The 21,034-nt window shown below is 47.7% G+C and overlaps 1 protein-coding gene across 1 annotated transcript in view; it reads left to right on the plus strand.

Moving 5' to 3' along the window:
• The window catches only part of LOC143504725 (adhesion G protein-coupled receptor L3-like), a 72,561-nt gene that overhangs the window by 25,392 nt on the left and 26,135 nt on the right, over positions 1 to 21,034 (plus strand). The window contains exons 3-5 of the mRNA XM_076996013.1: positions 13,259 to 13,642; positions 17,612 to 17,715; positions 20,116 to 20,301. Of these exons, the coding sequence (XP_076852128.1) occupies positions 13,259 to 13,642; positions 17,612 to 17,715; positions 20,116 to 20,301 (674 nt within the window). The remainder of the gene's footprint in view (positions 1 to 13,258; positions 13,643 to 17,611; positions 17,716 to 20,115; positions 20,302 to 21,034) is intronic.

Raw genomic sequence — 21,034 nt, forward strand, 5'->3', positions numbered from 1 at the left:
CTCTAATGTCTAACTCTAATGTCTAACTCTAATGTCTGAAGATCAGCCTGACACTGAAGGAATGAAGCTGTGTTGCTATAGCGAGGACACTTTACAGTCAGCACACGGCATTATGTGCAGCTACACACCACTGACAAGCAGCAGCCAATCACAGTGTAGTCCCAGCCAGAAACCACACCCCCCCTGGGAGAGGGAATCAGACATGGGGGTGGGGGGGGACAACACACCCAGGACAGAGCGACATCCACCACAGGCACGCACACACATACATTCACACACACACTCACACACACTCTCACACCAGGACAATCCTTGTGGGAGGCAATTGACTTAACCTCCATGTTAGTGGACTGTGGGAGAAAACTGGAAACCCACACAGATGCGCGGGGAGCACTGGGAAGCTCCACCCACACTGGGAAGCTCCACCCACACAGGGAAACTCCACCCACACAGGGAAACTCCTTAACATGAACCCGAGCCACTAGAGCTGAGAGACAAGCGTGGTTCAGGTATGATGCTTAGGTATTTCTCCTCATCGTGTGTGTGTGTGTGTGTGTGTGTGTGTGTGTGTGTGTGTGTGTGTGTGTGTGTGTATGTGTGTGTGTGGAGACAACAGCCAGAGTGGCTAGACCCTGTTTATGACCACTGGAATCTGCAATAGCATTAGTTACTTCTGTTCTATGGGAAGCAGCTGTGATTGGTGACCGGTCCATTGCTGTGGTGACATCACCAGTTCATCCTCGGGGAGAGGTCACAGAATCAGCAGAGATGCCCCCGTTAGTGCATTACACTCCTGTTGCTATGTTTGCTTCATGTCTACTGTTGTAGCTTTAGCCAATGAAATCAGCTGGTACTACACACAAAGACATGGCAGTTAGTTGTAGCCAATTAGGTGATACTAGACATTATCACAATGTACCAAATTAAATCAGAGTGCAGGTTCACATACAGGTACCTGAAGGTCAATACCTGACTGATGGAAGACGTGAAACATCAGGCCATGTCTCTGCCCCATCATTCTTACAAACACCCTCAGTGTTATTAGAACATATTAGAATAGGACATACCACCATACCAGTACATACCAGTACATACAACCATCATACCAGTACATACCACCATCATACCAGTACATACTAATACATACCAGTACATACCAGTACATACCACCAACATACCAGTACATACTAATACATACCAGTACATACCACCATTATACCAGTACATACCACCATCATACCAGTACATACCACCATCATACCAGTACATACCAGTACATACCACCAACATACCACCATCATACCAGTACATATCACCAACATACCAGTACATACCACCATTATACCAGTACATACCACCACCACACCAGAACATATCACCATTACACTGTATCAGTACCACCACCATCCTGAAAATGCATGTTGCAGTGTGGAAGCGTACACTGTTTAAATGCTGTCATGAATCAGGTGTAGCCAAATGGCAAATGAGTGTTTTTTCACAGGCTGTGATGCAACCGTGTGTAACAGGTGTGGCCTGCTGCTTTGAGAGGCTCAGTGACTCAAGCTTCTGATCCAGCCCCACAGCCATGAGTCGCAAACATCTGAGTCTCATGGCCACAGTGCTGCACGGGTGTCATGAGTGAGTGATGAGTTGTGTGGAGATGCTGGTCTCTGCCTTTGCGTTCTCCGTGGCAACGAGGTGGAATCGAAAATTCCAAGGCTGCTGGGGGTACTCTAGAGCCAGACTGTTCTATATAGTTCTGGGGGTACTCTAGAGCCAGACTGTTCTATATAGTTCTGGGGGTGCTCTAGAGCCAGACTGTTCTATATAGTTCTGGGGGTACTCTAGAGCCAGACTGTTCTATATAGTTCTGGGGGTACTCTAGAGCCAGACTGTTCTATATAGTTCTGGGGGTACTCTAGAGCCAGACTGTTCTATATAGTTCTGGGGGTGCTCTAGAGCCAGACTGTTCTATATAGTTCTGGGGGTACTCTAGAGCCAGACTGTTCTATATAGTTCTGGGGGTACTCTAGAGCCAGACTGTTCTATATAGTTCTGGGGGTACTCTAGAGCCAGACTGTTCTATATAGTTCTGGGGGTGCTCTAGAGCCAGACTGTTCTATATAGTTCTGGGGGTACTCTAGAGCCAGACTGTTCTATATAGTTCTGGGGGTACTCTAGAGCCAGACTGTTCTATATAGTTCTGGGGGTGCTCTAGAGCCAGACTGTTCTATATAGTTCTGGGGGTGCTCTAGAGCCAGACTGTTCTATATAGTTCTGGGGGTGCTCTAGAGCCAGACTGTTCTATATAGTTCTGGGGGCGCTCTAGAGCCAGACTGTTCTATATAGTTCTAGGGGTGCTCTAGAGCCAGACTGTTCTATATAGTTCTGGGGGCGCTCTAGAGCCAGACTGTTCTATATAGTTCTGGGGGTACTCTAGAGCCAGACTGTTCTATATAGTTCTGGGGGTACTCTAGAGCCAGACTGTTCTATATAGTTCTGGGGGTACTCTAGAGCCAGACTGTTCTATATAGTTCTGGGGGTACTCTAGAGCCAGACTGTTCTATATAGTTCTGGGGGTGCTCTAGAGCCAGACTGTTCTATATAGTTCTGGGGGTACTCTAGAGCCAGACTGTTCTATATAGTTCTGGGGGTACTCTAGAGCCAGACTGTTCTATATAGTTCTGGGGGTGCTCTAGAGCCAGACTGTTCTATATAGTTCTGGGGGTGCTCTAGAGCCAGACTGTTCTATATAACTGTTCTATATAGTTCTGGGGGTGCTCTAGAGCCAGACTGATCTATATAACTGTTCTATATAGTTCTGGGGATGCTCTAGAGCCAGACTGATCTATATAACTGTTCTATATAGTTCTGGGGGTGCTCTAGAGCCAGACTGATCTATATAACTGTTCTATATAGTTCTGGGGATGCTCTAGAGCCAGACTGATCTATATAACTGTTCTATATAGTTCTGGAGGCGCTCTAGAGCCAGACTGTTCTATATAACTGTTCTATATAATTCTGGGGGTGCTCTAGAGCCAGACTCTTGTATATAACTGTTCTATATAGTTCTGGGGGTGCTCTAGAGCTAGACTCTTGTATATAACTGTTCTATATAGTTCTGGGGGTGCTCTAGAGCCAGACTGTTCTATATAGTTCTGGGGGTGCTCTAGAGCCAGACTGTTCTATATAACTGTTCTATATAGTTCTGGGGGTGCTCTAGAGTCAGAATGTTCTATATAACTGTTCTATATAGTTCTGGGAGTGCTCTAGAGCCAGACTGTTCTATATAAATCTGGGGGGCTCTAGAGCCAAACTATTTTATATAAATCTGGGAGTGCTCTAGAACTAGACTGTTCTATAAAACTCTGTTCTATATGAGTCTGGGAGTGCTCTAGAGACAGACTGTTCAATATAAGTCTGGGAGTGCTCTAGAGACAGACTGTTCAATATAAGTCTGGGAGTGCTCTAGAGACAGACTGTTCAATATAAGTCTGGGAGTGCTCTAGAGACAGACTGTTCTGCTGGACGGCACTAAGCTCCAACTCTCGCATTCCCTCTGAATTCCACGTGGGTTTGACTGTTCTTGTCTCCATGGTGATGGCCTCATCCGAGCACATATAGTGATGGGGTTATTTCCTGTCTTGTTTGGAGCTTCTTCTCCGCAGTGTGGAGGTCTTCCTCATGGAGCTGTATCCCTGCACATCAGTGTAAACCAAATTCAGTGTTTAGTTTATGGATCTTTTATGTGTCTGTGTGTGTGTGTGCATATGTGCTTGTGCACACAATGTTTATGCATGATTTGCACAGCCAAATCTGTGTGCACATGTGTGTGCTTGAATGTACACCATTAATATCTACAGAGCCTCTAAATGGTGCCTGGGCAACATACGCACACACACACACACGCACACATGTGCATACACACACACACACACACACACACACATTCACACACAAACATGTACATGTGCACTCCTACATGTATGCATGCACCCTACTGTGGAGGCATCCATAGACAGCTGGTCTGTGTGTGTATGTGTATGTGTGTGTGTGTGTGTGTGTGTGTGTGTGTGTGTGTGTGTGTGTGTGTGTGTGTGTGTGTGTGTGTGTGTGTGTTGTGTGTGTGTGTGTGTGTGTGTGTGTGTGTGTGTGTGTGTGTGTGTCTAGCTGTTTGACCAGGAGCTCCTGGAGAAACCCCACTAGTGCACTATAGTGTTGAGGTGTGTGTGCCCCTCTGACAGCTGGACTGTGTTGGGGACAGTGACCGCAGCCCACCAGTGACTCCATCAGTCCTGGAGCAGGGAGTAGGTAGGAGGGGCCATGGGGCAGGAACAGGGGTAGTGTAGGAGGGGCCATGGGGCAGGAACAGGGGTATGGCTGTGGAGGTGCAGATGCTGCCAAGACACTGGACACACACACACACACACACACACACACGGTGGAACAAATAGTGCCCTGCAGTTTCATGTGCAGTTTCCATGATGGGTTCCGCATTCCACAATGACTGCAGCTGAATGGTCACCGTTTTAACACCTCTGCGCATTTGTCAGCCAATCAGGTGAGAGCTGATCAGTGACATCACATCCTACCACATCCCCCCCCATCCGGAGAGTTCTGTAAGATTCCTCACTCATGATGGTTTGCATAATCAATCTTTGACTTGTGAGTGACGGATGGAGCTGAAAACTGAACCTGATCCATCTGCATCTCCCTCTCTGTGTCTGGTCTGTGTTTGGGTTGGAGGTCTCTTAATCTTTGCCATCTGCAGATCATGAATACACACACACACACACACACACACACACACACACACTCTCACACACACACTGTCTGGCATCTCTGTGTGGAAAGCACATACTGCCATCTGTATGAGTCGGTAAAATTGTAGACGTGCATTTGTGTGACCACGAGAAATAGAGTGAGTGAGGGAGGGAGGGAGAGTGAGAGAGAGGGAGAGTGAGAGAGAGTGAGATGGGGAGTGTGAGGTAGGGAATCTGCAGTCATTCTCAGAGTGGTCTGTGTTACAGTACTGGTGTGAGTGAATAGAGCAGCTCTCAGTGGGAGAAACCACCTGTACCAGACAGCTCCTTCAGCACTACAATTCTACGTCCACCTCCTCACAATCACGCTCTCAGTCTGTGTGTGGATGGGTGTGTCTGTGTGTGGATGGGTGTGTCTGTGGATGCATGCGTGCGTGGGTATGTGTGTGTGTGTGTTTGCTTTAAATCACCTTAGGAACTAGGATATTTTTAGCAATCTGAGAAGAATTACTGTTATAAACATTACTTTTTAAAATAATCACCCCTCTGTTACTCAGACAAACACACACACTATACTGTACTCGTGATGACGTACCCATGCAGTTAAATAAATACGACATACATAGGGTGTATGGTAGGGTATTGAGAGGGTGTAGGGTATTGAGTGTGTAGGGTATTGAGAAGGTATATAGGGTATTGAGGGTGTATGGTATTGAGGGTGTAGGGTATTGAGAGGGTGTAGGGTATTGGGAGTGTGTAGGGTATTGAGAGGGTTTAGGGTTTAGTATTGATAGGGTGTATGGTAGGGTATTGAGAGGGTGTAGGGTATTGAGAGGGTGTAGGGTATTGAGAGGGTGTAGGGTTTAGTATTGATAGGGTGTATGGTAGGGTATTGAGAGGGTGTAGGGTATTGAGAGGGTGTAAGGTATTGAGAGGGTGTAGGGTATTGAGAAGGTGTAGGGTATTGAGAAGGTGTAGGGTTTAGTATTGATAGGTTTTGGGAGGGTGTATGGTATTGAGAAGGTGTAGTGAGATGGTTTAGTATTGATAAGGTATATAGTGTGTAGGGTTTAGTATTGATAGGGTGTATGGTAGGGTATTGAGAGGGTGTAGGGTATTGAGAAGGTATAGGGTTTAGTATTGATAGGGTATATGGTAGGGTTTTGGGAGGGTGTATGGTATTGAGAGGGTGTAGGGTTTAGTATTGATAGCGTATATGGTAGGGTGTTGAGAAGGTGTAGGGTTTAGTATTGATAGGTTTTGGTAGGGTTATGGGTTCAGGTTACATCTGCTACAGATTATCTTGCCTATATTGCTGTTAAGTCAGAACTCTTCGTATTTACTTGATTCAAATCAGTCACCATTTTTATATAGTAATGACATCTGTTCCAGCCCACAGGGGAATCTCCATTTTTTCACAGTAGTTTTACAGATTGCTGTCTTTTAATGTTTCACTGTTGTCAATCCCACATGCATTTCTGTTTTCTGTTTTTAAATTATTCCTGTCATTGATTTTCTGTTTAAATTCTAGCATACTCTTAGTGTACTCTTAGAATACTGGTTATTTTTTTAACTGCTAAAGATCTTCTAAATATGTTTTCTAAGTTTATATTATAAGTGCTGTTATAATTGCCATGGTTGTGAAAAACTGGTTGAAATAATTGTTTTCCATAAAGCCCTAAAAAAATCTTCATTAATCACATTTTCAGTTTTATTTTATGTTTTTCCATTTACCGACTTGTGTTTTTAATTACATTGCCACATTTGTGCTTTTGTGTTAGTCTGGTATTTGTTTCAGTGAATTTCTCTAATATTCTGTTGGATGTCATTAGATTCTAGTGCTGTGATTCTAGGGATGTTTAATGCCTGAAGGTTTGTTCTGTCTGTAGGTGTTTGGAAGTGTGGGGTGGTCTGACGCGTGACGTTGTGCTAGGACTGTGCATGAACATGTCCTGTAATGGAGTGATCTACCACACTGCTGTCCAGTAGTAAGCAGTGGAGGAACCTGTCTAGGGAGCAGGTGGTGTAGTGAGGGTGGGTGCAGTGAGGGTGGGTGCAGTGAGGGTGGGTGCAGTGAGGGTGGTGCAGTGAGGGTGGGTGGGTGCAGCAAGTGGGGTTTGGCAGTGTATGTCCTGATTGGATGTATGTCCTGATTGGAGAGTGTGTTGAGTAGATGAGGGTTATCATGGTTTATGAGCTCTGTGTCCTGCAGATGAAGGTTGTGTGTTCCTGGTAAGGTTCCTCCTGCTGATGGTGATGGAGTTGGGGCCGTAATGCATCTCATCGTCAACCTGCAGCATTGTGTGTGTGTGTGGAAGTTGTGAAGCGTGTTTCCCTGAATCATAACTTGTGCAGAATGGTAAATATTTCTTGTTGAAATAGGAAGCAATTATGCGTTCAGCGTCTTTATATGTAGTGATATACCCTCACTTGTTGCTTATGCCAGGAAGTACGGCATGTATTACTTCAGGCCAGTCAGAAAGAGTCGTAAAGAAAAGCAGATGGCAAATCATGCATGCACACACACAAATACACACACACACACACACACACACACACACACACACACACACACACACACACACACACACACACACACACACACACACACACACACACACACACACACACACACACACACACACCTGTCTCTGTGGTTAGTGCCCATTCTTTTTTCTTTTTTGACTGTTTCAATTATTTTTGTTGTTTTTTTGTTTTCCTTATAGAGATTCAGCCATAAAGGTTCTGGAGACGTTTCAGAAGAGCTCTCATTACTCACGTGGCCCAGGGCTTTTGTGGCTGGTGTACAGTGAAGCTGCCACGCACTCCCCACACACACACACACACACACACACACTCCCCACAGGGAGATGACACAGGAACCGGGTGCTTCCACAAATCATTCTGCTTTTTACACAGCGTCTGATCTGAAGTAACTGGCATGTGCAGTTTGCCACGAGCTGCGTTTAACATCTGCCTTTAGAGTCTGTAAAACACTGAAACACTGAGTGAGAAACTGAGTGATAATCACTGTGAATGTGATTGTTCGTGTGTGTGTGTGTGTGTGTGTGTGTGTGTGTGTGTGTGTGTGTGTGTGTGTGTGTGTGTGTAGGTGTGTGTAGGTGTGTGTAGGTGTGTGAGAGAGAGCATGTAAGTGGCTAATTATGATAGTGGCCTCAAATATTCATTCATGTATGGGGTGTATGGATTTGGGTGTGTGTATGTTTATACATGTGTTTTTGTGTCTACTGCATGTCAGTTGGTGTGAGTGTTCGTGTGTGTGCGTGCAAGTGTAATGGCAAACCCGATTGCTTGTTCAGTTATGTGTGTGGATTTTCTTCGTCTTTGTGTCTTCTGCGCATGTATATGCGTTTCTGCCTCTGTTTGTGTGTGTGTATGTGTGTGTGTGTGTGTGCGCATATGCACATTTTCTTTTCCCAAAGCAGCTTTTAGAGAACTTGCCAGAGGTTGAGATGAGTCTCCACACCCCTCTGCTGGAGGCGTGGCCTCTTCACACCACACCCCTCTGCTGGAGGCATGGCCTCTTCACACCACACCCCTCTGCTGGAGGCGTGGCCTCTTCACACCACACCCCTTTGCTGGAGGCGTGGCCTCTTCACACCACACCCCTCTGCCGTGGGCTTTAATGGCAGCTCAGGCCTCCTCTGGTTTGGCTAATTCAGGCAACCTGAACAATTAAAGTGTGAGGTGCAGACAGACTCAGCCCATTACTGCTGTATGGTGTCACATTAGATCAGCGCATTAGCCTCACTCTGCAACGCTGATTCACTGCCAGCATGAAGCTAAGCGCTAATGCTAATGCTGGGTGGGAGGGGCTTCATTACGGTTGGTTCTCCTCACGCCACCGTCTCAGCTCCAGACCGCTGGGCTGGGCTCAAACGTTACCTGAGGAAGTAGATTTCTTTAAGCAGCTACCTGTATGAGTTCTTCTGCTTACTTGTTCTGTGTTGGAAAGAGAAAATCCTTGAGTATCGTAGTCCATTACCGTTCAGGATAGTATGTTCAAGTTCATTATGGAAGCTTCATATCAAACCAAAGAGAACCCTCACGCCCTCTCCACCCTCACGCCCTCTCCACCCTCACGCCCACTCCACCCTCACGCCCTCTCCACCCTCACGCCCACTCCACCCTCACGCCCTCTCCACCCTCACGCCCACTCCACCCTCACGCCCACTCAATCCTCACGCCCACTCCACCCTCACGCCCACTCAACCCTCACGCCCACTCCACCCTCACGCCCACTCAACCCTCACGCCCACTCAACCCTCACGCCCACTCCACCCTCACGCCCACTCCACCCTCACGCCCACTCAACCCTCACGCCCACTCCACCCTCACGCCCACTCCACCCTCACGCCCACTCAACCCTCACGCCCACTCCACCCTCACGCCCACTCCACCCTCACGCCCACTCAACCCTCACGCCCACTCAACCCTCACGCCCACTCAACCCTCACGCCCACTCCACCCTCACGCCCACTCCACCCTCACGCCCACTCCACCCTCACGCCCACTCAACCCTCACGCCCACTCCACCCTCACGCCCACTCCACCCTCACGCCCACTCAACCCTCACGCCCACTCAACCCTCACGCCCTCTCAACCCTCACGCCCTCTCAACCCTCACGCCCACTCCACCCTCACGCCCACTCCACCCTCACGCCCACTCAACCCTTCACGCCCACTCAACCCTCACGCCCACTCAACCCTCACGCCCTCTCAACCCTCACGCCCTCTCAACCCTCACGCCCTCTCAACCCTCACGCCCACTCAACCCTCACGCCCACTCAACCCTCACGCCCACTCAACCCTCACGCCCACTCAACCCTCACGCCCACTCAACCCTCACGCCCACTCAACCCTCACGCCCACTCCACCCTCACGCCCACTCCACCCTCACGCCCACTCAACCCTCACGCCCACTCAACCCTCACGCCCACTCAACCCTCACGCCCACTCCACCCTCACGCCCACTCCACCCTCACGCCCACTCCACCCTCACGCCCACTCCACCCTCACGCCCACTCAACCCTCACGCCCTCTCCACCCTTCACGCCCTCTCCACCCTCACGCCCACTCCACCCACTCCACCCTCATGCCCACTCCGCCCACGTCCACCACTACAGTCCACTACTGTCCGTAATAGTGTTTTAGTTCTGTTAATTTGGTCTTTTACACTGAGTGTGTAATTGACTTCTGGTCTGCACTGCTTACAGGTCCAGTACTGCCTGCATGTGCTGACTGTCCCCTGTGATTGGCAGCAGATATCTGGTCGGCTTTAAGACCCTGGGGAAAATCAGCTCTCTAATCCAATTGCCATTAGTACTGGGCTTTTATGAAGATGTCTATAAAGTCAGTATAAAAGTGTGTATGTATTTAAAAGAGATAATAAAGTCAGTGATTTTAACTGATAGCTCTGGGGTTGTGTAGTTCATAATATTTTTATGTGGAAATCAAATGAGGTGTTTGAAGTCTTTTGTTGTTTATGATGCTATATTTGTTTGTCTGTGAAAGTCAACATCACTATTAGCTCCAGTGTCAAATGGCTGAGTCAGCATAATGAGAGCAGACAGACAGAAATTCACCTGCACTGCAGAGTGAGCTGGTTGCACATGTAGGGGTGTATTAATCCAGTGTAACTCTAGTGTGAGCTGGGGTGTATTAATCCAGTGTGACTCTAGTGTGAGCTGGGGTGTATTAATCCAGTGTGACTCTAGTGTGAGCTGGGGTGTATTAATCCAGTGTGACTCTAGTGTGAGCTGGGGTGTATTAATCCAGTGTGACTCTAGTGTGAGCTGGGGTGTATTAATCCAGTGTGACTCTAGTGTGAGCTGGGGTGTATTAATCCAGTGTGACTCTAGTGTGAGCTGGGGTGTATTAATCCAGTGTGAGTGGAGTGTGAGCTGGGGTGTATTAATCCAGTGTAACTCTAGTGTGAGCTGGGGTGTATTAATCCAGTGTGACTCTAGTGTGAGCTGGGGTGTATTAATCCAGTGTGACTCTAGTGTGAGCTGGGGTGTATTAATCGAGTGTGAGTGGAGTGTGAGCTGGGGTGTATTAATCCAGTGTGACTCTAGTGTGAGCTGGGGTGTATTAATCCAGTGTGAGTTGAGTGTGAGCTGGGGTGTATTAATCCAGTGTGACTCTAGTGTGAGCTGGGGTGTATTAATCCAGTGTGACTCTAGTGTGAGCTGGGGTGTATTAATCCAGTGTGACTCTAGTGTGAGCTGGGGTGTATTAATCGAGTGTGAGTGGAGTGTGAGCTGGGGTGTATTAATCCAGTGTGACTCTAGTGTGAGCTGGGGTGTATTAATCCAGTGTGAGTGGAGTGTGAGCTGGGGTGTATTAATACAGTGTGACTCTAGTGTGAGCTGGGGTGTATTAATCCAGTGTGAGTTGAGTGTGAGCTGGGGTGTATTAATCCAGTGTGACTCTAGTGTGAGCTGGGGTGTATTAATCCAGTGTGACTCTAGTGTGAGCTGGGGTGTATTAATCCAGTGTGACTCTAGTGTGAGCTGGGGTGTATTAATCCAGTGTGAGTGGAGTGTGAGCTCGGGTGTAATAATCCAGTGTGACTCTAGTGTGAGCTGGGGTGTATTAATCCAGTGTGAGTGGAGTGTGAGCTGGGGTGTATTAATCCAGTGTGAGACTAGTGTGAGCTGGGGTGTATTAATCTAGTGTGAGCTGGGGTGTATTAATCCAGTGTGAGTGGACTGTGAGCTGGGGTGTATTAATCCAGTGTGAGTGGAGTGTGAGCTGGGATGTATTAATCCAGTGTGAGTGGAGTGTGAGCTGGGGTGTATTAATCCAGTGTGACTCTAGTGTGAGCTGGGGTGTATTAATCCAATGTGAGTGGAGTGTGAGCTGGGGTGTATTAATCCAGTGTGAGTGGAGTGTGAGCTGGGGTGTATTAATCCAGTGTGAGTGGAGTGTGAGCTGGGGTGTGTTATAATACCTTAGATGTGCAGGACATGACTGCACAAGCTCTGTCTCTTGGTTGAGGGACGTTCTGTAAATTTCTCATTAAGAACCCATTTTCTTTGGCTAATCTTTTACCAAGCATATGGCTTGGTTACACAACACAGTTCTGAAGACCCTTTTTCTTTCTTTCTCTCTCTCCCTCACTCTCTTTTTCTCTCTTTCTCACTCTCTCTGTCGTTGTTCTTTTCATGCCTGCATATGGTCACCAGACAGATGGAAGTGTCATAATTAGCGCTTTCCAGAGACAAGTGTGTGAACGGCGTGTCTGGTACGAGGCTTACGAACGTCTTTTCACACACACCACCACACACATGCACATACGTGCACACACACACTCCCCCCACTCTTGCTGCCTGTTTCGCTTTGTTTCTCTTTTACTGTTTCCACATCCTTTTCTTTGTGTGTGTGTGTGTGTGTGTGTGTGTGTGTGTGTGTGTGTGTGTGTGTGTGTGTCCTAAATCCTGGGTGTTGAGGGTGGGGTGGGTGGATGTTGGTATGTTTGCCATGTCCTGTTTTAAGCTTGGATCTGAAACAATCAACTTCTTTCATAAAATCAGAATGTGTAACGTTTGTACTCCTGTACAGATCAGTGATTAATAATCAGAATGTGTAACGTTTGTACTCCTGTACAGATCAGTGATTAATAATCAGAATGTGTGACGTTTGTACTCCTGTACAGATCAGTGATTAATAATCAGAATGTGTGACGTTTGTACTCCTGTACAGATCAGTGATTAATAATCAGAATGTGTAACGTTTGTACTCCTGTACAGATCAGTGATTAATAATCAGAATGTGTAACGTTTGTACTCCTGTACAGATCAGTGATTAATAATCAGAATGTGTAACGTTTGTACTCCTGTACAGATCAGTGATTAATAATCAGAAGGGCTGTGTGTAGCAGTGTGAAGGGTGAGACTCAGAGCTGCGTAGCTGAAGTGTGCTCTGTGGCCCTGCTGCACCACCCATGGGTGGGGTGGGTGGGGTTACTACATCCTTTTTAACTATTAAGTGTTTACTCTTGTTTTGGAGTTTAGATATAGATGGATATAAATATAGATGATTCCACCATGTCTAACTTGTTTCCTTTTTGTGAAGTGTGCTGTGTGTGTTCTATTACTCACTGTCTCTGGATGTGTGCAAAAGGGCCAGAGAAAGAGAGAAGGAGGGAGAGAGGGAGAGAGATATCAATGTTGCCCTGATTGTGAACATAAATTGGCATGAAGTGTGTGTCCGTGTTGGGGTTGGACGTGTTAGCTTCTGCCTGTGTGTTTTGCTGCCTCTCAAGTCAGAGAAAGCAACCAGCACTAAATAAAGAAGGTTTATATGTCTACCATCAGCTGTCTTCTCTCTCTCTCTCTCTCTCTCTCTCCCTCTCTCTCTTTCAGACATTGATAGGTTGAGAAGCAGGAGACTGGAGATGTTTGTTTGTCTTGAGTATTTGAGTTCTCTTCTGCTCATAGCGTCTCACACATTCTCCTGTTCTTCCTCAGAGTCTTCCTCCTCCACTAACATCCTAATGGACACCACCCCCGTCAGGATGACCACCCGCCCGGCGACGGCCTCCACGACGACCACCTCCACCACCTCAACAACCACAACCTCCACCACCACCAGCACCACCACCACCTCCACCACCAGCAGCAGCACCAAGTCCCTGGCCCTCACCACAGTTGCCCCGCGCACACACGTCCCAGCCACAGTCCTCCGTCCTGTGGAGGGCGCTGTCCCGGACGCCACAGCACGCCCGCCCCCCTCCTCCATCCTGCCCAATGTAGCCGTGGAGTTCTGCAACTCCGTCGTAGAGGGGGAGCTCGCCTGGCCAAGAACACGGCAGGGCATGGTCGCCTGGCAACCATGTCCCACTGGGACTATAGGTAAAACACACACACACACACACACACACACACACACACACACACACACACACACACACACACACACACACACACACACACACACACACACACTCCAGCACGCCTGACTCCTTCAGGCTCAGTGACCACACACTTGTCATAGCAACGTACACACAGTCCTGGATGCCCAGAGACAAGACGCAGTGTGGTCACCATGGCAGTGTGGTCACCATGGCAGTGAGGTGACACTTTCTCCTATTATACACAAACATGAAAAAATTTTAGTAAATAAAAGCATCCTGTCTGTGCGCTGAGAGGAATCACACATTAGAGCATAACTAAGAAATCAGAGGTTGTACGTGTTGATCTGTGAGGGCCAGAACACACATACTGGATCTCTACCTGAGGAGGTGAAGTCACAGTCCTGAAACAGGTTAACTGTGAGGAGGTGAAGTCACGGTCCTGTAACAGGTTAACTGTGAGGAGGTGAAGTCACAGTCCTGAAACAGACGTTAACTGTGAGGAGGTGAAGTCACAGTCCTGAAACAGGTTAACTGTGAGGAGGTGAAGTCACGGTCCTGTAACAGGTTAACTGTGAGGAGGTGAAGTCACGGTCCTGTAACAGGTTAACTGTGAGGAGGTGAAGTCACAGTCCTGTAACAGAGGTTAACTGTGAGGAGGTGAAGTCACAGTCCTGTAACAGAGGTTAACTGTGAGGAGGTGAAGTCACGGTCCTGTAACAGGTTAACTGTGAGGAGGTGAAGTCACGGTCCTGTAACAGAGGTTAACTGTGAGGAGGTGAAGTCAGGGTCCTGAAACAGACGTTAACTGTGAGGAGGTGAAGTCACGGTCCTGTAACAGAGGATACCAGTTGATTATATGATACTAGTAGGTTGTGATAACAGTAGATTGTGATTCTAGTCGGTTATATGATACCAGTAGATTATGATACTAGTGGATTATGGTATCTGTAGATTGTTATTAGTAGAATATACAATGTGATGTGATTATATGATGCAGGAGATTATGAGAATTAGATCCTTTCTCTCTAAGTGCATTAACTGTGAAGCCACTAACCCATGAGTCTGATCACAGCCTAAAGACTGTGTGTTCATGTAAAGGACAGAGACTCTGTCATTAATCCAGACAACCCTGTGAGCTCTACAACATGAGACCACACAGGAGCCCTCCAGTAAGAGCAGACAGCGCTCCAGAGAGAGCAGACAGCGCTCCAGAGAGAGCAGACAGCGCTCCAGAGAGAGCAGACAGCCCTCCAGAAGGGGCAGACAGCCCTCCAGAAGGGGCAGACAGCCCTCCAGAAGGAGCAGACAGCCCTCCAGAAGGGGCAGACAGCCCTCCAGAAGGGGCAGACAGCCCTCCAGAAGGGGCAGACAGCCCTCCAGAAGGAGCAGACAACCCTCCAGAAATTCAAGCATTTTTACACACCTTTCTGGGCACCAGGGAAAAGAAATCTGTACATGCACTTAAAGTAACACAAGTATCAATCTTATTTCAGCTCCCCAAATACATAAAATAACAATAAATTTTTTTTTGCATGGAATGTGAAAAGAAATAAGGGAAGTCTCACAGTACGAGACGTGTGTAAGTCATTAAACCTCACTGCAGCGTCTGTCTGCTTATGGCAGACATTTCAGTTATTTTATTAGTGTTTTATTCGTTTTATTTTATGTTACTATTGCTAATTTTCATGCTCTTAGTACTGTTATTTTTATTATCATTAGTTCCAGCAAGAATATTCAGTTTTATATTTTTGGCAATAACGTTTTTCAGAGAGAGAGAGAAGGAGTGAGTGGGAGAATGATGCTAATCCAGTTATGTTGAAGTAATGTTGCTGAGATCTTTGTGGTCAGTTGAGGGTGTCCAGTGATGCAGGCAGAACACACTCCCGTCATGACACCGTCAGTGCCAGAATATTACTGCACAGTACACACACACACACACACACACACACACACACACACACACACACACACACACACACACACACACACACACACACACACAAATTCAGAGTGATTTCAAGCTTAAAATGTCCTAACCTAACCTTGTGTGTGTACATGTGCACGCGTGTTTGCACGCGTGTTAGGGTTAGTGGTTAGGGTTAGGTTTAGCATTAGTGGTTAGCGTTAGGGATATTGGTTAGGGTTGGGGATAGTGGTTAGGAACAGTGGTTAGGGTTAGTGGTTAGGGTTAGGGTTAGTTGTTAGGGTTAGGTTTAGCGTTAGTGGTTAGGGTTAGAGGTTAGGGTTAGTGGTTAGGGTTTAGGGGTACTGGCGGAGGGATTATCGCTCCCAGCTCTCATGTCCAGATCTTTGGTGATGAGGTGCTGATGTATTAGAACGCTGTGAACCCCAAGATAATGAGGAGCAGCTTATGTGTGGCACACTCATCAAACGCCCCCGCCAACGAGCAGCAGACGCCCGCCACACGCCACTGTATGCCCTCTGTCCCCCTCTCCCTCTCTCCCTCTATCCCCCCTCTTTCTCCTCCCCCTCTCTCTCCCTCCCTCCGTGTCTTTCTTGATCTGTCAGAACTACCAAAAGAGGAAATGAAGTGTCAGTCAAACGTTATCAGTTTAAATGCGTTTGGAGTTTCTGTCCCTTCTTCCCTCTCCATCCGTTCTTCACTTCATCTCTCTCTCTCTCCTTCTCTCTATCTCTCCCCCTCTCTCTCTCTCTTGCTCTCTTTTGCTCTCTCTCCCTCCTGTCCTTGCGTACTCTGGCTGGCTTGTTGCCATGGTTTCAGGGTGATTGGCATGTAGCCTGGCTGATTAGCTGCTTCTGTTAAAACCCGTGAGTGTGTGTCTGTTGTCCAGGGCAACAGTGTTTACTCTCAGAAGTGCTTCCTGGTGCATGCCCTTCGCTTCAGGAAGTCCAAACTCCTCCTGTGAACGTCTGGAGGTTCTACTGGTAGTTCTTGTGGTTGTCCTGTTCTGATAATTGTCCTGGTGGTTCTAGTGGTTGTCCTGGTTCTTGTGGTGGTTGTCCTGGTTCTGGTGGTGGTTGTCCTGGTTCTGGTGGTGGTTGTCCTGGTTCTGGTGGGCTGGTCTATGCAGCGTGGGACAACACACCAGCCACATGTTGCTCACTGCATCATGACTGCAGGGAGAGGAGAATGATATGCCTCCTTTTTGGGATCTCAATTGACCTTTACAAATGGACCTTTGCCAACAAACTCACACACACATCCACTCTCACACCCCCCCTTCACACACACACACACACACACACACACACCCCCTTCACACACACACACACACACACACACACACACACCCCCTTCACACACACACACACACACACACACACACCCCCTTCACACACACACACACACACACACACACACCCCCTTCACACACACACACACACACACACACACACACACACACACACACACACCTTCACACACACACACACACACCACACACACACACACACACACACACACACACACACACACACATACAGACCACACACACACCCACACACACATACACCCCTCCAAACCTTTATCATGTAATCACACACACACACACACACACACACACACACACACACACACACACACACACACACACACATACAGACCACACACACACACCCACACACACATACACCTCTCCAAACCTTTATCATGTAATCACACACACACACACACACACACACACACACACACACACACACACACACACACACACACACACACACACACACACATACACCCCTCCAAACCTTTATCATGTAATCACACACACACACACACACACACCACACACACAACCACACACAAATACACCCCTCCAAACCTTTATCATGCAATCACACACACACACACACACACACACACACACACACACACACACACACACACCCACTCACACATTTATCATGTAATCACACACACAAACATTGTACAGGTACATTAGTATTTGTGTCACTTCATAAAGGTGTTGTGTGTCTTGTTGTGTAGGAACTGCTTCATTTGCATGTCAGGGCCCAGAGGGACTGTGGGACTTACAGGGTCCTGATCTCAGCAACTGCACCTCTGCCTGGGTGACCATCATCAACCAGAGGGTAAGAACCACACACACACACCCACACACACATGTATGCAGGCACACACAGGAGGGGAAGAGCGAGCGATTTTATTCCTGTTACAGTCTGATGTTGAATGTATTCCCTACAGAGAGTGCGGCAGTGGCGTGTGTGTTTTCAGGAATGAGAAGTGAAGTGTTAAATCACGCTCTCGTTTAGCCGAGGCAGCCTCGCCCGTGTGTGTGGGGGTGCTGGGGGGGTTTGGGGAGGGGGTGTGCTTCATTAACCCAGCTCAGGTGATGTACAGGGCGGGCATTACGCCTCTAACGTGCTTTACTTTTATTCCTTAGGCGCATTTATGAGTCTCGCTCGTCATTCTGCGATTTGGCCACAGAAACTTAGACTTTCAAATGAGGAGGAAGCTGTCAGAGCCAGTCAGGAATGATAGAGACAGAACAACAGAGGGAAAGAGACACTGGCACACAGAGAGAGAGAGATTGAAACTGCAAGAGAGAGATGGGGGGGGGGGTAGAGGTGGGTGGAGTAATAGATGGAGGTGGGTGGAGTAATAGATGGAGGTGGGTGGAGTAATAGATGGAGGTGGGTGGTTCAGATTATAAACATGATGATGATGATTGCAAGAGATGGCCAAGTACATCAGGAAAAACCTCGAGGCGAGCACACACACACATACACACACACACACATATACACACACACACATATACACACACACACATATACACACACACACACACACACACACACACACACACACACACACACACACACACACACACACATGCATACACACACACCACCTAGCCACCACCTAGAAACTTTCCCATCAACACTGAAATAATACCACGTTCCAGGATGAGTTCTCGTGTGTGTGTGTGTGTGTGTGTGTGTGTGTGTGTGTGTGTGTGTGTGTGTGTGTGTGTGTGTGTGTATGTGTATGTATGTATGTGTGTGTGTGTGTGTGTGTGTGTGTGTGATAACTGAAACTGGCCCACAAACAGTAATTTAAGTTGAACCAGGGGGCCAGATTACTACACATTTTCTGGTTACTCACACTATATTCCTGGATAGGCAACTCTAATCAGCAAATAACAGTGTTTGCTTCCCCCTGAGGACCAGCCTTTTAATTACATTCTTCCATTAATTAATAAATAATAATAATTATTATTATTATTTAAATTATAATAATAAAAAGCTCCTGGGAAAGAATGTAGAGAACTAAAAGGCAGAACTTCATTGGATTCTGTGTATGGCTGCATATATATTTGTCCTGAATTAAGCCCACAGACACACTATGAAGTGGTAACTAGCTTGCCTGTAGTCTGGAGTCTGGAGTCTGGAGTCTGGAGTCTGGAGTCTGGAGTCTGTGTGTGTGTGTGTGTGTGTGTGTGTGTGTGTGTGTGTGTGTGTGTGTGTGTGTGTGTGTGTGTGTGTGTGTGTGTGTGTGTGTGTGTGTGTGTGTGTGTGTGTGTTGAGTGTGTGTGTGTGTGTGTGTGTGTGTGTGTGTGTGTGTGTGTGTGTGTGTGTGTGTGTGTGTGTGTGTGTGTGTGTGTTTGAGTGTGTGTGTGTGTGTTTGAGTGTGTGTGTGTGTGTTTGAGTGTGAATGTGTGTGTGAATGTGCACCACCACTGAACTTGAGTATCCCTGACTCAAACATTCTGGTGATGAGTCTCCTGGTTAATGGAGGTTAGACAGAGTCTGTGGGAGGAGAGAGGCCAGTCCCACCAGGTGGAGGAAGAGAAACACAGTGATGTGAGGACCGCTAGCATCCACCTGCCTTTACTCACCAAGCGTCACAAGTCATCAGGCCCTGGAGTAAAAGACCAACCACAGCAGTCCAGCGAGTCCAAACAGCAAAACACAGCAGTCCAGCGGGTCCAAACAGTAAAACCCAGAAACAAGACACCAAGCAGAGATCAAAACCAGAACCGTTAACCCCAAAGCTAGCACTCTAAACAGCAGTAGAGAAAATCCGGTAAGACTTCACACTGAAGTAAAGCAGGAGCTGGTGTTAAATACTCCCACTAACGAGGTGATGATCAGAACAGGTGTGAAACGGGTGTGAATCACAGTTGAGCAGACTGGTGATGGTGACCTCTGTGGTCCAGAAAGGTCATGCCCTTAGTCGTTCGTAAGTGACCTAGATTAGGAACCCCAGGTAAGCCGTACCATCTGACCTCTCTTGAAAGAATCCCTAACCATGTGACCAAAACGTGTCCTAAGCATATCTAAAAAGCCAATGACACTGGGATCTTCAGGTTGTTATGCCTCTTGGAGTGAATGAGAATTGGGCGGGGTTAGGGGCGGGGTTAGGGGCGGAGTTAAGCGGCTGTTCATTGTGGATGTGAACCTGCATTTCCCTTCACACACTGAAGCCTTGGCAGTGATGTGGGGTGATTATTATTATTGTTTTTGCAGATTCGAGCTGGAGAGCCAGCAGCCATCATCTCTCGTGAGCTGTCGGAGCAAACCAAGACCCGCGTCCACGCGGGGGACATCACTTACACCGTGCGCGCCCTCGGACAGCTGGTGGAGCTCCTGGACGTCCAACTTCGCAATCTCACCCCCGGGGGCAAAGACAGCGCAGCGCGGAGCCTCAACAAGGTACCGCGGCCGCTCGGCCAGCACGGCGGACCGCCGCTAGCGTCTGTGTGGGGCTCCGCACCCCTGTGGTGTTTCTACGCCCGCTTTACTTGGGTCTGGATTGAGCGAGCCAGCTTCCTGGTCCTGGTGGTTGGCTTCCTCACGAGCTGTTCGACGTGCTGGTTCCCCTCCAACGGGCTTCGGACCAGACAGACAGCTGGAAGCTCTCGCACACTGTGCTGCAATTGTGTGACAGCTTTGCACAGACAGGTCTGTGTGGAAAAAGCTTAAAGAGATCCAAGCCCAGTCAAGTCAAATAACTGTTATTACTAGATGAATCGGGTTTTTTTTTCTCCTGGCCCAACCAACCCCTCCCTGGTACCAAAAAAAAAAAAGCCCTTTCTGCTGTCATATTGGATATAGAAGAGGCTGGTGTGGTTGTATACTGCCTGTTGGTGGATTTCAGACCTCATCTTTATCAGAGAGAAAGTTGTACACAGAGAGAGAGAGAGAGAGAGAGAGAGAGAGAGAGAGAGAGAGAGAGAGAGAGAGAGAGAGAGAGAGAGAGAGAGAGACAGAGAGAAAGAGAGAGAGAGAGAGAGAGAGAAAGAGAGAGAGAGAGAGACAGAGAGAAAGAGAGAGAGAGAGAGAGAGAGAGAGAGAAAGTTGATAAAAAGGAGAAAGGTGGTGAGAGTTGAACATAAGGATTTAGATAAAGACAGGGAGAGAGAGAGAGTATGATGGAGTGAGAGAG

The sequence above is a fragment of the Brachyhypopomus gauderio genome, unplaced genomic scaffold (assembly GCF_052324685.1).
Source record: "Brachyhypopomus gauderio isolate BG-103 unplaced genomic scaffold, BGAUD_0.2 sc326, whole genome shotgun sequence".
In the NCBI taxonomy this organism is placed as follows: domain Eukaryota; kingdom Metazoa; phylum Chordata; class Actinopteri; order Gymnotiformes; family Hypopomidae; genus Brachyhypopomus; species Brachyhypopomus gauderio.